Below are 18,993 nucleotides of genomic sequence, written 5' to 3' on the forward strand. Positions count from 1 at the left end.
CAGAGACTAAACTTCGTGGCCAGAACTATTAAGAGAAGACAAATCCAAAAGTTTGAGAAAATGTGACATTGATCGTTCTTTCGTTGAGGTCTTCATCTATAAAAATTTCTTGCTGATGATCGGCTAAAGAAAAGATAGTAGATTTATCGCTCACGGACTCCTTCATATACGCTCACTGTATACGTCACGAATAAACCACCCGCTTGAATCTGAGCGTTTCAAAAAATTATCTCATTCAAACGCTTATATCTCTGGACAGGTTTAGTCTACAAAGACAAAAATAACATCAAATTGTAGCTGATGTTTAAGCCTTATATTGGTCTTAATATTATTTGAATGACTTCAATGGTGCAATCAAATCTTTAAAATCACATCTTTAAAAAAAACGAACAAACAGAGGCTGTACCTGACAGTCCCCTTGCACCGCCATAGTGCTGATTTCTTCTATATGCCCAGTGAGATGCTTCTGCTCACCACTCGTTAGGTCTTCTATCACAATCACACAACCATTGGTGTAAGCAAAAAAACCTGTCTCTGGCTGCCAAATAACATTATCCCTGCCGTTTCCATTATAGCCCAGACAGGCTTTCAGCCTTAACCCTGCTTGTTCTGCAGGAGCAACATAACGCTTCTAAAAAAGAAGGCGCACAAACTTAGAGACTTATCTGGTAACAACAAAATTAAACTGACTAAAGAATATATTTACAGTAAGTAAAAGTAGATGAAAAGTGACGCCATAGTTACAAAAATGGAATTATCTGACGACAAGTGAATTAAAATGTGTGTCAATAAAAATTATTAAGTAGGGGAGTATATGGTAGCAAGAAAGTATCAATGAAATTGCTTTATGAGGAGATAAGAGTGATCGAGATATTAGTAATACGCGGTAAGAAAAGGAACATAACATGTGGTGTTATATAATAAATTAGACCAGGTGGAAGATATCCTTGGTAACAAAAAAGACCGAGTAGGTGTTATCATATGGTAACTAGTTACCACAGGAGGGTTGGTATTATATAGCGACAAGTGGCTCATGGTTAGTAATATCTAGTAATAAATGTGACCAGGAGGTTATGCCGTTTGACAACAGAAGAAACCAAAAAGGTGGTGATATTTGGTTGCATGAGTGGTATTGAGTGGTAACAGAAGAGTTCAGGAAGATGGTTTTATATGATAACAACAGGAATCAGGGAGTGGTACAATAGCAATATATTAAAAGAGGAGAGCATATTACATATAGAACTTGATACTGACAGACAACATATTAAAGATTCTGGCATGATAAGAAGAAAAGCAGTTAGTACCATGTTTCTTTCCAACAACTAACTGAATAAAATGAGAAAGAGGTTAAACTGTAACTGTTTGAATGGTAAAACCTAATTTAACTGAGCTAATTCAACCAGAAATAAGGACAAAATATTTAAACAAAAGGTTCACCTGTGCAAATCTGGAAGGTTTTGGAAATGTTTGAAAATGCTTCTTACAAACTGGCTTTGCTAATTCCAAGTTGTCTTTTTTAGCAGACGAGACTTGTATGTGTTTGTCATCTTGTTTCTATCCAAACACAAAAGTGTTAAGTTGGTCAGTCAATGAAGAGTGAAACATCAATGGCATTATACATTCAACACTGCAGCTTGAACTGTAATGTAGGTGATCTCACACCATTGAGTGTACCTCAATGGTGTGAGATCACCATTGAGATGAAAATCAACCAATAAAATAAATCACTAATATTACAATCAATAACATAAAAAGATTAAATTCAAGTTATAATAGAGTTGAACCTAAAATCAGAAAAATTGTAATGCTTCAACAATTGGTGCCTATCAAACATTCAGTTTTGCAATGAATTATAGTGTGTAACCAATCAGGTTAATTATCCGAAGTAAAAAAAAGAGGCTGTGTTAACTCTATCATTTACAAAGTCAAAAATGTGAACCTGAAGCTGCCACAGTGGCAGCATAGTCATTCATGTATAGCTGCATCCAAATGAAAACACGTGACAACAATGAAATCATAGAGCTCAAACGCTATAGATTAAACATGGCACACTAGAGCTATGATGATGATATACAACCAAAAAGGTTTCCATCAAAATACTAAGCTACTAATAATAGAAATCTAGATGAAATAGTATAATACCTCTGCAAGAAAAGAACTATTACCCTCTCCACCACTACGTGACTTAGCATTGCACAAGGGTGTGAGCTCTGTCATGGCAATCGGACTTTTGTCTGGGCTGGCTAATCGTCTCGGTGCTGTCTGCCTTGGCACTGCACTGAGGGACGTATCAAGGCTTCTTTTAGCTAGACTTATGTTTGAGGGAGACAGGCTTTGGCGGCTAACACTCCCCTCTGATGAATGAAAAATACAGACACTTCATGTCAGACAAGGATCATATGTACATACAACAAACAGCCTAGTCATAGACAGTTTAGACTAGTAGATGTACAGCCTGCAGCCATACTGAATGTAAAATTTAGACTCTTAAATGCAGCAAATAGGGTGACTAGCTCAATAATGCAAGTTCTCGACGAAAGATTAACGAAAGACATACTGGCAAGACTGAGGCTAAGGCGATCAGTTTCATTTACTTGTGCAGCATTGACCTCTTCCCTTTGTTTAATGCTGACTTCGGCTTCATTATCACTGTAAACATCAACTAATATGCATCAGAGAATATGAAGCAAATTATTACTAGCAATATGTAAATAGGAAGTTATTACTTGGCCTACATAAAACAATCATACAGACGCAAGAAAATGACAATACTGCAAAAACCTATGGAGACACATGGCACCTGTTGATATCTTCATCAGCTTCTGGGTGAGACCCGAGGAATTGCCAGATGAAGATTGCCTCTCCACAAGAGATGACAGCATTATATGATGGATTGAAGCAAACTTTGTTGATCCTTTCACTTGCACCTATAAACACCTGTCAGGAAAAACAAAATACACATATCTACAATCAGCCATGAATAGAAACACATGCCTTAAAGGTTGACTTGCAACAAAATTCACATTACAGTTATTTAGTATCAAAAGATTCACCGTGTCTTACTCTGTTGTGTTGTAGGTGCAAAATGAGTGGAAATGTGATCACAAGCTCTTAAAAGCTAAAAAACGAACAGTTAATCGCAGCCATCACGAAAACGCCGTAGATTGGAATCCTTTTGATACCAAATAACTGTAAAGTGAATTTTGTTGCAAGTGAACTTTTAACAATTACACCTACGCAAGCAGAAATTGCCTAAATACAAAGCAAGCATAACTTATCATAATACCATACACATTTGGACAAGTCACACAGAATGGTTCTATACTATTCATTATTTGAGTTACTGATATATCACACATATGAAAAAAGTAAAACTAACATATAGTAAGATGGTTGCACAAACCTGAAAGTTTAAATCAAGTCTCATCTGATAATCCCAGACCTTGAGAACTCTATCTCCAGCTGTAACAAGGTGCCTGCCAGACTTTGAGATGTCAAGACTTGTACATGAATCTCTGTGCACATTGCCCATCTGTACCATGAAGGTATCAAGGTATCATGAAGGTGATGCGTAGCGAACATGAGTCCAATGTCATTGTAATTCAACTCAAATGCAAACAAGCCTTTAATTCTTAACTCATGAACTGAAAACATTCTATCAGTATAGCTGCACAACGCGAAAAATTATTACAGCAGATTTATCACTAAATATGAACGCGCAGTAATACCACTGAAGAGTGATTGAAAATTTCCAAAACACTCCTTAGGAATTTAATGGCATATTTTCAATGAAGAATTTCTCAATAACAAATGACTGGAATATTTCATCATCTTTGAAATGTAATTAAAATAAAATATATAATAAAGAAAATAACTAAATGTCTTAAAATATATTGAGATATGCATGTAAACAGAAGAGATTCTGAGATTAATAACAACAGCAGACATCTATCTAAATATTAAAGATTTATTGATTGTCATATATATATCTTTCAATTTCTTAATGATAGCAGTTTTTAACATTATTGTTGGTAATAAACATATTGATGCTATTTAATGCTACCTAACATTTTTCCAGTAGCTATGCGATCACCAGAATAGAGTACATGGTGCATTTTAATAAAACTTGGAAGATAGTTATAAGCAAAGAGAAAGGTCCAAAAATTCTTCAAAGCTTTGGTATACCCGGCCAAAAAGTGGAGACAGTGTATGAAACTTGGTCCTTAATCAGTTGGAACTCGTGACAAAAGGTCACGAAAGGTCACTTGGATATTTTAAAGGCGAATTTTCTGTCCAGAATACAAAAAACCCATGATGCCCACCAGTGGTGGCTGTCAAGGCATCTAAGATTAGATTTTGTAGAAACATATTGATAAGCCAGAAAACTGAGTCAAGGAATTTATAATTGGATATGTTCTTACTTCGGCAATCAACTTCCCGCTAGATGCATCAAACTTGAGTAGTCTGCTGTTCTCTGTGGTCACAATTAGATGGTTCGTGTTGGTTGGGGTGTAAAAGACCCGCAAGGCCGTGTCTATGAAACCCCTGGCAGCATCCACTGGTGATGTGACAGTTGTAATGTCCACTCGCATCACCTACGCAGATGATTTGAGTTTATTGTAGCGCATGCACATACACCAGCAATGAAGCAATAAAATAATGATCAATAACAGTAATAAAATAGTTGTTTTGGACGGGCAGGTAATCGTTCTTACTACTCACTGACCCTATGACTGGATAAAATGTATTATACCTCATCGAGAGTTGTCCCACTAACTACTGTCACTGTGAAAGCCTCTGGTCCAACAAAGGCCACAAAGTTTCCATGAGGAGATACAGTGAGAGCATCCGGGCTGTATTTATTACCTATAACAACAAATGACTGCAATATCTTACAAAGGTAAGAAGAATTAATAATTAGTAGCGGCCAAATAAAATGTTGAAGGTATCAGAATTTGCAACAGCAACAAACTGTGGATAATCTTAGTGAATCAGGTGAATACGGTTGACTTCTCTTACGCATGGTAAAACCAATTACCCAGCATCTGCTACTAGGTATATGAAAATGGCTCACTATCCTACAGACACATGACAAGGTAGCTAGGGCTGACATATAGAATTTATCACTAAATTTCTATGTATCTTTCATAGTTAGAATGTAAGGAGTTATTAGCCAAAATAAATTCCCAAGGACTGGAAACAGAATATTTAAAAACAGAACGGCACTTTCTCAAATTTCTCATAAAATATAAAAACTATTTCTGAGCCCTCCACAATATAATGTGCATTGTTATTTCGGTCACTATTATTGGCGCCCTCATTGTAAGTTTTTGACTGATGAATAATGTCTATAATTATTGGAAGTTTTATAACTCTTCCAATTTTTCCTTTTATGAAGTACATTATGTGTTCCTTGTCAGTGCATTTAAAAAATTAATTTAAAGGTAATACTACTTGAAAATTGTACTGCCAGCCTTTTCTTTTGTTCAACCTCATCTGCATTTGTCCCGAACAAGCTGCATGAAAATACAATGAAGAGCACGAGCTAGTAGCCAGAGGTTGGGGACACAATTTTCTCAGCATCGCCCAGGCTTTCAGCTTCTGTCGAGCAGCATAGAAGCAAAATTCCTAAATATTTTGACTTGCTACAGCCAAGTGAAAAAAAAGCCCAACATCTAAGCACACAATGGCTAGTAGGAGAAAGCACTGATCATAAATACCTTTAGCGACAATCCCACCAAGGAGTCGTACCACCTTGTATTGCTCATCTGATGAGTCATACAAACAGAGTGTACCATCTGACGCACTACTAAAAAGCCTGCTGCCATCCCCTGTATAAGCCAGTCCTGTCACCAAACCCTTATGTGAGCTGCAACAGCATATTGCACAAGAATCATAGCAGTGCTGCGATATATTTTCTGTAGCTTTCTCAATATTCACCTCTAGCAACAGAATAATTAATAACTTTTCCAATAGAGTTACAGTATGTTAATAATCTACTATCATGCACTTTCTGACTATTATTCTCTACAAAGCTATCTTTCACATTCTTGGTGAATCTGATTTTCTGTAGCTTGAAGAGAAATGCATAAAAAACACTAAAAAAAACATAGAAAAACCTAAAAAAGCATAGAAAAACCTAAAGGATCATATTTTCATCTTATGTCTTTCAGTACTTCCTTACTTTCAAATACACTCAAATCTCAACATATGAAACATCTATTCTGATTTTTTTTAAATGTCAAAAATATATTATGTTTATATCTATGTCCAAACATGTACAAACATAAAAAAAATGTAGGTATGTGTGTCGAACCAAATATTCATATAAGAGTAAGTATATGCACGTAGTATCATGTTTAATTTGTTTCAGAGTTTAATAAACAATAATAAATACTTCAGGTAATCACATATAGCATCAAAGCGAATATAGTAAACAAAACTATGCAAAAAAGCTAAATGTAAAAACCCAAATTATGAGTAAAAATCAACAAAATTGATGAGGTATTAGTCAAGAAAAAAAGGTTTTCATTCTTACAGTATTTTAGAGACATGTTAAAGAATAGAGAAAGCATAATATTATTATGCTTTATTAGTTATCTTGAGGTGTTGACTGATGTTCTAAAAAAGGAATCAAGGAGATTGACTCACTAGAAGCTGAGATATAGCCAGCCAAACATAGGTCTACCTAATAAAGAATCAGAGGAAAACCCTTCGAAAATCCCGAAAACTGTGACGTATAAAATCGACTTAATGTTCATGTGCCAGAGTTGTGCACCCTTACCGCCGTTACGTATAATGATTGTTTTGGCTACGAGATGTGAAAAGCTTCTCGCGATAGTAAATAATTTACAGACTAGCTCTGGCTTCTCAGGAAAATCAAGCAAACATTGTGTAGTAAAGGCATTTGCCCACAACCCCTCGCCATGATTTGTCAAAACAGAAGAGCATATTTTGACTATTGTGCTTCAAATTTAAACTCGATCTCCACGGATATGCTCCGAAGATTCTCTGTTCAACGAACGGCGCGTGTATAGTCTATATGCGACATCCGCGATTGCAAGTCGTTTAGAATAAGAAATGAGAATGTGAATTTTTGTTCATTCATCATTTTTCTATTGTGTATCTACTGCAGCATTTAGTTGATTTTCATGATTATCGTCACTATTAACAGACTGTAAGTTCACTACAGCCATAATCTTAAAAAGAATAACTTGACCGTGCTGCTCTTGCTGTAAAAAAAGAAAACGATAACTTTTGATTTGATTTTTCTATTGATCTATTATCTTATCTATGATTACTTTTTATGATTAATATTATAATCATAATGCATATTATACAAAATAATAATATAACTGCGTATAGAATAAAGGATGTAGCTAATATAATTTGTAGAAAGTAATAGCAGAATGTTGCGAAATAATAGATGTGTGTAATTATTTTATTCTAAAACTAATCTACACGTCAGAGGGACTGGTTCGGAATTCTCAGAGCAATGATTGTTAGGCCCAATTTGATTGTTCTATACTTCCAGGGATTAAACCAATTAAAACGCCGTGATTGTTATAGGAGAGCGCATTAGTTGGCTTAATTGACCAATGGCACACAAGTCGATTTCATACGTCATATATTGATGACTACCAAAACACTTATGTTTTTTGGTAGACCTGTGTTTGGCTGGCTATATCTCAGCTTCTGGTTGGTCAATCTCCTTGATTCTTTTTTTAGAACATCAGTCAACACCTCAAGATAAATAATAAAGCATAAAAATATTATGCTTTCTCTATTCTTTAAAGAAGGTGTAGCCCCAGCAATGCTTAGGTTTGGTAGTAAAGTGAGTGATAAAAACAAATGGAGTAACCTACTCTAACTTACACTAAATATAGTTTAAACTAACTTACTTTATATAGTTTTTATCCTTTTTACATTTACCTTCACTAGCTTATCGACGTTGACTTATAAAACTAAAATGGTTTGAGAAATGTTGGGCCACCATATGCTGGAAATTTCTTTCCATCTTGAGACAAATGTTTGCCCAAATTTTAAGTCGCGTGTCAAAAAGTTTGTATGAAGAGGTGAGTGTATGTCTAATTTAAAACTCTGATGAAGACCTATCTCATTTCTTTCTAAACCAGAGCTTAATAGGAAATATGATGTGTCCTAGCCAAATCGACCATCATGCTGTGATTATACTTTTGAGTTGTAGATAGTTATGATTGAAAAAAGGTCTTTGTTTTTTTCTACAAATACATGTTCATTCACGCAATAAATAATTCATCTCAATCTTTGTTGTTTTTGTCGTGAACGAAAATAGCATTTACATTTAAGATTATAAAACCCTTCCTTAGCTATATCCATCCCTGTTAGCCCCATTGATCTGCCACTAAGGTACAAAGGTTAATAATATGCTTCTTTTGTTTAATATAACTTTTTCTTTGTTTCTATTACGAATTGGTAAAGTATATAAAAGTAGCAATTACAATTTAAAAACTTGTTTATTTTTTCAAGTCAGGAGCACACTAACTCAAGTTCAGTTATTTAAATAGGAATAATGTGATTAAAATACAAGTTGATACATGAGTTGATACTTGAGTTTGATCCAGAACAAATTGCACAGTCATATTGACATACGAGTGTGCCAACATGCAAGAAAACTAAGATACGAGGAAATTTTCGAACAAACTTTCGTCTTGAGATACGAGACAATTTGAGATACGACCACTGGTTGGCCGAGTATGCGAGAAGCCGCTTATGAAAACAGCATTGCTCTGCCATTCTCATCGGATCAGTTTAAGAAAGTTTTATAACAGTGAAGGCGAAACCCAGTGTAAATGCGAGACAAAAGCGCCAAGCTGGTAGAAGATAATAAAAAAAATTAACACGGAGATCAAATTAAAATCGTGTGTAAGATATTAAAACACACTTGAAACTCATTTCAAGTGTGTGCTTGGTGAGCTAAATTCATTTTAAAATTCATGTAATGTTACATGGCGTCACAAAAGTGTAGGGTATTGAGTATGTTGCCATCAAGTTTCTCTCACACCGCTGTTAGCTACTACAGTCTGTCTCGAAGGTAGGAACTCTATAGGGGTAACGGGGGCACAGTGGACATAGGGGCACAGTGAACACCACTCTTTTTTCAGAGATACATTTAGTTGAGTGTTGTCACACCAGTTATAGTTTATAGGAAATGATGACGGATGTTTACTTTTATTATTTGGTAATAGATAGCTACAAGAGCAAAATCTCAGGTGAGTGAAAGGTAATTTTTCATGGTAAAAGTAATGTATGACATGCAAGCTAAAAATGAACATATACATTACACTGTCATAGGTATGTATTTCCTAATGTGAATAAAGATAGGCATAAATGTTCTCTTCTTTTTTCAATATTCAACATAAACAATGGATGGAAGCTGTGAAAATTTCAGCTCAATTTTTCTCACATGGCAGGGTCGGGGCCCAGTGAATAATTTGAAGTGGGGCACAGTGAACATGGTCCACTATACCCCGCTTTATTATCAGTACTCCTACACCAAAACAAGAGTGATAAAGAGGCAATTTTAAGCTAAAATACAAATAGGCTAACTTTGATACGCTTTACCCTCAAATCTCCAACGCTCCTTGTACCAATAATAATCTTTTCAACCCACTAAGTTTAGTTGCTCTGACTTACTTTTCCTCATATTTAAGACAGTCTTTAAAAGGCATTTGTTTATACATATTATTTTTAAGTAAAAATATTAAGATTGAGACCGCTATTAAAAAAGAGAGAGATGGTGTGTACATATAAGAAAATGGCTGATGACCATGAGAAAAATCGAAACCCTGCTGCTGAAATTAGACTGCCGTGAAGATGGTGAGGAAAGCCTAGCAGTGTGCAGGGTCGCTGAGAACCTGAAGATCTTGAGAATTATCATGACTCATTATGTAAATTAGGAAAAAGACAAAGGAATAAATAATGTTGAGTCTTTTTTCAAAACAACAAAAAGAACAGCTTTTACAGTCATCAAGAACTGTTACTGAAATAATACCTTGCTCACTGCTTTAAGGCGTCATCACAGGCTGACAGAGAAACAACTAAGAAAGTTAGCACGAGACTATGCTAAACAAAGCCATTGTAGCTATCCTCCCAGATGGGATGAGAACGAATGTGTTGGGGAAGATTGAATAAGTGGGTACTTGAAAAGACACAGAGAGAGATATTCAGCTGAATACATTGGTTTTTCTTGTCACCCGTTTGCTTGTGCAGTAAATAATAAATAGAATTTTATATAACTCACAAAGATAAATAAATTACATTAAAATTACTTTGATTTGAGAACATTATGATGGAATATAAGTGATGTCCAGCGTGCCCCAGGTCATGGACCACTGTACCCCAGCCATGGGGCACAGTGGTCCAAAAATTTCATCTTATGTAACACGCAATATTTTTTACAAGGAATGACATAGAGCCAGAAGGCTTTCAGATATGTTAGCAAACATATTTCTTTTGCTTTCCTATTAATTTAAACTTAGTCGATCGAGGATGAACTGGGAAATCTTGAATAAGGTCAAAAACGGCCCACTGTGCCCCCGTTACCCCTACAGTAGTAAAAGTAGTAATGGCTAAGTAAGGATGACAATGCTTAGTAGTGTTCTCTAGTACAGAAACAAACCGCCAGCACTAGTTTTTTTATAAGCTACCTTGGGTGGTCCTAACACTTATCAAGAGCTTCTTCTGGAACTGACAGATTAACCCGAAAGGATGCATTTTGCAACACATTCAGTCTGACAGAGACAAATAACCATTTCACTTGCTCAATGTGCAAAGGACAGAGGTGGATTTTTAATGTGCCCACGTTGTCAGTGTGGTACAAGGGGCCTCCAAGTTATGGTCTAGATCCGAAGGACCCAGCAATTTAGGGTTGAAAGCTTACTGAAAGCTTTTTGTCAGATCGGCATTAAGCAGGACTCGAACCACCAACCCCATGTTGGACAGTCAAAGTCACTACCACTAGGCCACTCTTACACCCTTTACTTTAAACCAGTGGTTCCCAACTGGTGGTCCATGGACCCCCTAGGGGTCCACAAGAGGTTTTGAGGTGGTCCACAGGCTGGTGCCAGTATTGGTTTTTCTAGCTAGATATTTACAGCTATTTCTGTCATAGTGGTTGGATCAATGATATAAAACCCTAAAAGGATAGACGACGGCTATCATATGGGCGGGGTTAAATGATCGAATTCTGTTGGGATTGTGCTAGCCTCGGTTTCCGGGCTAATGCAATTCCCGCGAGGTGGTCGCGTTGTCTTGTTAGGTTTTTGGGTCTAGACTTTTATCACCTATCTGCATCAATCGCTGGATAGTACCTGATTTCTGGTCAGTAGTACAAAACAACAAAACCTGTAACCAGAAAACACATAATTCTCTCTTTCCCTCTTCAATTTGAGCGATATACTAAGATCCATGGAAAATAAAACATTTCAACTTATTTATTTTTACCAATTTTCAGATTGGTAGGGGTCTTAGTATATGCTTAAATTTTAATATAATTTACCCGAAATCACCCAAACAACGGCCTTTTTCCCCTAGTTTTTGATTAATATTTTTCCACCTATAAAATGGCAAAGTCTTTTGTCATTGTCACATTGTTTGACCAGGCCAATAAGATGGGACAGCAGCAAAGCTGTGCAGTTTAGTTTTCATACTCAAAATCTAGATGTAAAACCAAATTTGGGTCATTTCACAATGGCGACTATTAATATCATGAATGCTTGTTAATGGCAGCTGACTGATCATAATTGTGACAATATTTGGCAACAAAATGAAACCAGCAGATCGGTAAAATAACCAAAGATGTTTATGAAAATAAAACCATTGAGAATTTTGGCCTTCCATGATTCATCCACAGACGGCCAGACACGCCCTTCGAACTCTGCTCTCATTTGTGTCTACATACCTATGCAAGTCTGCTTTCTCCTCCATAGTTGTTCTCAAATCGAAAAAACGAAACCGACTGGGACTTGAAGACGACATGCGATGAGCTTTTTCAACCATTTCCCCAAAGATTGAGAATTTGGTGAAAAACACAAAAAGTATAATCCATCCCACTAACAAACTGAAAATTAACAGTCAAAGCAATTTAGTATAGCATTGCTTTATGTAAGTAAATAAATAGAAACATGTCAAATCTATTGACTCTTATATTATTCTAATTTATAATGTACGCCAATTTAAAATGCATTATTATAAACACCATATACTATGATGTTTATAAAGGGGTCCATGACTTTTAGATAAAGAGCTCAGGGGGTCCATGGCTCCAAGGTAGTTGGGAACCACTGCTCTAAACTCTACTGTACATAATATATACTCTATACTCTACAGAAACTCTATACAGTACTGTACATAATGTTAGATTTATTGCAGATCATAACCACTAGATATGTGTTTGTTATTTTGTGAGTGTAGCTAGCGGAATAAAAACAATCAAAAACACAGTTTTCCATTGTAATATCCTGTTTATCAGAGGATAAGAATGAATCACTTCATATGACATACATCCAGGAATTAATTGAATTTGTATGTTAAGGGTTGACTGCGGCGAATATAAGAAGTAATTGACTCACCGGTGATCAGCCACAAGACTGGTTGTTGTGATGTCAAATATTCTAACAGAACCCTGGTCAAAACCTACAGCAAACATCTGCTTGGAAGGGTGGTAGCAGATGTTGCTCGGACACTCATTTGGTGAGTTGAAATCGTACAGCTGAAATCAACAGACAAAAGTTGAAACTAAAGCCTAAAATGAATAGAATGCATCCAGGCCAAAATAACGCTACTGATGAAAAGAGTGATAGCAATAAATCCAATCTAAACTGCTTTAGTGTTAAGAATACATATCAGATTTACTGCAATAAGATTTGATTAAACTACCCAACTATATGTAAGCTGTACAGATAGAGGGAGTAAGAGTGGAGGCTGAGATAAAAAAAGGTAACAAAAGAACTGAGATGAACGCCGAAAGAGACTGGAAGAATAAGAGAGGATACCACACCTGACTGCCAGTGTCCTGAGACCAGACACGTATTGTATGATCAGCAGAGACGGTGGCCATGTGACGCCAAAATACATCCTGTGAGAGGTTAAGGATGCTATCGGTGTGTGACCTCATTAGAGTCTGGTAGGTCCTTGTAGCTACATCCAACACTCCAAGGTTGCCCTGCGCAGTACAAAGTACTTTATTAGACAAAAGTCACTCAATCCCATATGTCAGTACCAAAATAACTTCACAAAGTATGGACTAGCGATTGTATCACTAAACTATTTTATTATTATGCCAATCTACTCTTCTACTCCGGTCTCAGATGATAATTAACAAGGGTCAATAAATAGATAGGCTGGATAAGTTACTGCTACTGCAAACACTGCAACGTATCTACATCATAACTGCCTTACACGCCAACCATATTGGAAAAAGAGCATACAGTACTGTAAAATTGGTAGGGCGTTCTGAAATTTGTTTGATATGCGGAACATATTAATAATGAATGAAATACAGTAATTCTACAAATACAGTTATTCCCATAAGAATTACTGTATTTCATTCAGCTCACTCCACATCTAAAAAACTAATGATGCACTTAAAATTCACTCTGTGTAATATTAGAATAAATTCATTATATAAAGCTTCTTTTGTAAATAAAGTTAAAACACTAAATTTTATGTGAAAAACTAAATTTATTAAGTAACATTAATAACTAATAAAATTAGATTTATGATTATTTTTGTACAAATACAATATTGGAAGTGTAAATTTGGCAATACATAACTAATAAAAAGCAGATTTATGATTATTTTTGTACAAATACAATATTGGAAGTGTAAATTTGGCAATACATAACTAATAAAAAGTAGATTTATGATTATTTTTGTACAAATACAATATTGGAAGTGTAAATTTGGCAATACATAACTAATAAAAAGTAGATTTATGATTATTTTTGTACAAATACAATATTGGAAGTGTAAATTTGGCAATACATAACTAATAAAAAGTAGATTTATGATTATTTTTGTACAAATACAATATTGGAAGTGTAAATTTGGCAATACATAACTAATAAAAAGTAGATTTATGATTATTTTTGTACAAATACAATATTGGAAGTGTAAATTTGGCAATACATAACTAATAAAAAGTAGATTTATGATTATTTTTGTACAAATACAATATTGGAAGTGTAAATTTGGCAATACATAACTAATAAAAAGTAGATTTATGATTATTTTTGTACTAATACAATATTGGAAGTGTAAATTTGGCAATACATAACTAATAAAAAGTAGATTTATGATTATTTTTGTACTAATACAATATTGGAAGTGTAAATTTGGCAATACATAACTAATAAAAAGTAGATTTATGATTATTTTTGTACAAATACAATATTGGAAGTGTAAATTTGGCAATACATAACTAATAAAAAGTAGATTTATGATTATTTTTGTACAAATACAATATTGGAAGTGTAAATTGGCAATACATAACTAATAAAAAGTAGATTTATGATTATTTTTGTACAAATACAATATTGGAAGTGTAAATTTGGCAATACATAACTAATAAAAAGTAGATTTATGATTATTTTTGTACTAATACAATATTGGAAGTGTAAATTTGGCAATACATAACTAATAAAAAGTAGATTTATGATTATTTTTGTACAAATACAATATTGGAAGTGTAAATTTGGCAATACATAACTAATAAAAAGTAGATTTATGATTATTTTTGTACAAATACAATATTGGAAGTGTAAATTGGCAATACATAACTAATAAAAAGTAGATTTATGATTATTTTTGTACAAATACAATATTGGAAGTGTAAATTTGGCAATACATAACTAATAAAAAGTAGATTTATGATTATTTTTGTACAAATACAATATTGGAAGTGTAATTTGGCAATACATAGGTTCAGACGTGGAGGTGGCGACAGAAAACTCTAACCTATTCAACTTCAACTTAATAACTCCAATAAGAATACTCACTGTAGATGTGGCAGCCAGAATCTTCAGGCCATCATCTGACATGTGTACAACAGACACTGGACCATCGTGCTCTACAACAAAAGAAATGGTTAAAATATACACAGCGCTACTAAAGGAGTGGTTTCTTAAATAAACACAGAGTGTTATGATGGTTGCTCATGCTGTTTTTTGTTATGTACAAGAGCAATATGTGATAAAAATACTACAATAAGATTTTTCAAGACTTTTTGAGTTAACCGTTGAAAGAGCCTTGAACTGTATGCACCACTGAGACCATTGGTAAAAAGCTAATCTGGGGATCCAACTCAGAGATGTCTATCGGCAATCAAAACCAGCTACAGTTAGAATGAAGCCACGCTTTTTTAGAAAACAATAGTCTGATACAAAGATAAAAGTCACATAAATACTATATTAGGTCACCCACCTGCTTCCAAATAAACATGTTTGAAATCCAATGGCCACACTCGAAGAAACCCGTCACTGGACCCAGTCACACAAAATGTGTCATTAGCATAGAGGGTATTTATAGAAACTCCAGAACCTATAATGAGAGTGAAGTAACGCACATTATGTGATAAGTGAAGAGTATGAGATATGGCAAGAGTATACTAGTACTTCAGTTACAATCAGAAGTGAGGCGACCTACCGGAAGACATAGTTTGACCATCCTTATTATGGGGAAGAAGTCTGTGCACATGGGCTATGCGCATTCTCCCCTCATCAACCTCAAATATGTGCCCACTCCTGCTGCAGGCGTATCTGTAATAGTCATTATTATTGATTATTATTGAACAGCCTAGATCCTTCGAGCGCCAAGATAACTCTTAGGTAAAACACAAAGTAGACAATATTTCACGCACGCAGTGTGTCTATGAGTACGTCTTATCTCATCATTCCCATATGTATAGAAAATGTTTATTTAGCAGCTCCAGGCAAATCAAAAATTAAAACAACCTTAATCAATCAAGGCTACTAAAACCTGCCAGTTTATAGTTTAAAAGTTGACTTGCAACAAAATTCGCATTACAGTTATTTGGTATCAAAAGATTTGCCATGTCTTACTCTGTTGTGTGGTAGGTGCCAAATATGTGGAAATGTGATTAAAAGCTCTTAAAAGCTCAAAAACAAAAAGCCGCCGTAGATTGGAAGCTCTTGATTTCGATGACGTATCCGTGGAGTTTGGTTATTGTCTTGTCACGTGATGTTCTCGCGTGAATTGAAAGGCCAATACAAAGCTCAATATCAAACTTATCGTAGCAATAGTTTATGACAAACACTTCGGGTTTTACCTAAGACCCCGTATCAAATATAGAAGCTCGCTACTTTACAGTTTCAGCTTGGCCAACCCGTCCGACAATTCAACATACGTGTACATGTCCGAGTTGCGATCATAAAAAATGTCAATTTCTGAAGAGTTAAGACTCTGGCGTTTCGAGCCTGACGCTCTATCTGAAGAAGATCCTCAACAGAATTAAACCTCCCAGCAAGTAAGAACCGCCACTAGCCAGCTCTTATGTGCCAAGCTAGCTAGTAGTAATAGTTTTAGCTAGAGAGTGATAGAACGAATATTATTATTATATACATGTATATGATTTTAATGATGATAATTATCGCTTCATATTGCAAAAAAATAATTACAGATTTTTCTCGAATGACAACATTAACAATTTTAATATTTAAATCTAGTGCTGCACTGATATACTGTTGGATAACATCGACCTGATGTATTAGCTATGGTTGTATAGACATATCTGTTCATTTCTTTAGGAGCTAATACCACCGGCTACAGAGTGGTGTGTCTGCAAGCGCTGTCAAGACATGCCATCTCTTCCTGAATGTTTGTGCTGCCATGATGCTGCGTTTGTGCATCGTCTCCATGACCGCGGGGAGCATGAATGCCTGTGTATGCATCCTAGTGTGGACGAACTTGTGGCGCCTGGACCCCTTGAGTTGGGGTGGAATAATTATCTGCGATATCATAGTGAGTTGGATTTTCATTTAATGCCAACAACACCAAAGCTATGCTAATGCGTCAAGCATTATCTACAATTCTTGTGTTACACATTTAATGCATTGGTTGAACACACATATTCTGAACTCGTGGAACACAAGGAGAACTGTTATATTTGGCTTGTACACTTACTACAGTATAGAGTGTATTAGTTTTATGATTTTATTATATAAAGATCGAGATTATTTTGATGATCAGCAATTATTGTTTTTCAATAATTGTTTTGGTAGATAATCTATTCCCATTTGGAGAGCTATCGCCAAATGCTCGGAAAAGTTTGTGTGCATACCGCAATCTTGTGTTTTGGCTTATGCCGCAAATTCGTCGCGGTGAGTGACGGCCTCTACCTGCCTGCTTGGTGTCTAGATTCGGGCTCTTTTCCCACCAACGGATGATGAAGAAGAGTTTGCAGACTACGTCTTCAAGGGCTTCTGCTATGGCGATGAAGAGACTCAACGACTTTGATTGAGAATTCCAGCTCAACTCTAAAGACCGCTTTGAGGCTTCGAAGCCAGAATGATAGTAGGTGGTACTCATTCCCCGGCGACGAGGTTCTCAGAGTGGGTGCCCAGGTAGGGAACCCCAGCCATGAACGCAAACTTCGACGAAGTGCTGGGGCCTAGTAACCGATGGTAAGCGGTGAAACCAATATGCGTTCCTCTATGTATTTGTTTTTATTTTATAAAATCAGTGATGGCAGATTTATGCACATTAATCATGTGATTTTAAATATGGAAGCAATGTAACAGCAATTTACTAACAAAAATTAGTTTGTTAGCTACATGGTGTGTAGTCACCATGTGGCTTAGCCTGAATAAAAGTAAGATAATAAAATGACAATGCAATAAAAATGAGTACCACCTATGATATAGAGTTGATCTAGAATTCTCAATCAAAGTCGTTGAGTCTCTTCATCACCATAGCAGAAGCCCTTGAACACATAGTCTGCAAACTCTTCTTCATCATCTGTTGGTGGGAAAAGAGCCCGAATCTTAGACACCAAGCAAGCAGGTAGAGGCCGCCGCTCACCGCGACGAATTTGCAGCATAAGCCAAAACACAAGCTGGCGGTATGCACACAACCTTTGTAACAACATCCGTTGTAATGGACCTCACTCTCAGGCCGTGGGAAATTAGATCAGACTGGCATCGCTTAAAGCCTTCCAGCTCCATGGCGTTAGAGCTGGTGGTCTCCGTTGACTGCAAAGTAAAGAAAGTTACGACAAACAATCACTTTCACATTATTTGAATGAATTATTTAGCTAGATCAGCAACTTCATGTTTATGTATTGATAACTACTAAAAAATTTGGGTTTTTGTCAGGCTGTGAAGTAAAAACTGTCAAAGTTTTACCTTGACAAGATGGCTGCTGACTACTAAACCGCAGCTCTGATCCATCATAGTGTAGGCCCCGTATAGTGCGCAATGCCCCGGACTATCGCATCTACCGTCACCTGCCAAATCAAGCTCCCAATCGATTGCTGCCATCAATCCTCGTTATGCAGGGTGTACTGCTCAGCAATACACTGTAAAATATTGTAAAACTTCATTATACAAGATTAATTTGTATCATTATCATTAGTCCAAGAATGTAGAATCCTCTTCCCCCTTTTTGTGTTATATTAGGATGAAGAATCAGAATTTTAAATTATAATATATTTCGCTTGAAGAATGACATATTTTCATTTCAAGAAAAAAATTGTTTCTCAATGTCGTTATTCAATTAGTTTGCCAAGCTTTTACTCACATTTTCCAAGTTTATGGGTAAATATTAACACTCACACCATGTAAGTATTCTCTTTGTTGGTAGAGGCAAACGCTGTGGCTTGGTATCGCGATGTTCAGGAGCAACAGAAAACGGAGGTTCTGCGTAAGGCATCCGCCAGAAAAGAGTGATGCAGCTGCCAGCAGGGGGTTGATGATGGGAGCTCTGTTCACCCTGGCA

At 35.8% G+C, this 18,993-nt stretch overlaps 1 protein-coding gene across 1 annotated transcript in view; it reads right to left on the reverse strand.

The window, feature by feature from the left end:
* The window catches only part of LOC137390375 (WD repeat-containing protein 90-like), a 56,486-nt gene that overhangs the window by 14,159 nt on the left and 23,334 nt on the right, over positions 1–18,993 (reverse strand). Inside the window, 14 exon segments of the mRNA XM_068076708.1 lie at positions 407–631; positions 1,438–1,554; positions 2,143–2,354; positions 2,558–2,649; positions 2,801–2,937; positions 3,404–3,532; positions 4,422–4,595; positions 4,754–4,866; positions 5,721–5,869; positions 12,612–12,751; positions 13,040–13,204; positions 15,039–15,109; positions 15,463–15,579; positions 15,685–15,841. Of these exon segments, the coding sequence (XP_067932809.1) occupies positions 407–631; positions 1,438–1,554; positions 2,143–2,354; positions 2,558–2,649; positions 2,801–2,937; positions 3,404–3,532; positions 4,422–4,595; positions 4,754–4,866; positions 5,721–5,869; positions 12,612–12,751; positions 13,040–13,204; positions 15,039–15,109; positions 15,463–15,579; positions 15,685–15,841 (1,998 nt within the window).

Source organism: Watersipora subatra, chromosome 3 (genome assembly GCF_963576615.1).
Source record: "Watersipora subatra chromosome 3, tzWatSuba1.1, whole genome shotgun sequence".
NCBI classification, from domain to species: Eukaryota; Metazoa; Bryozoa; class Gymnolaemata; order Cheilostomatida; family Watersiporidae; genus Watersipora; species Watersipora subatra.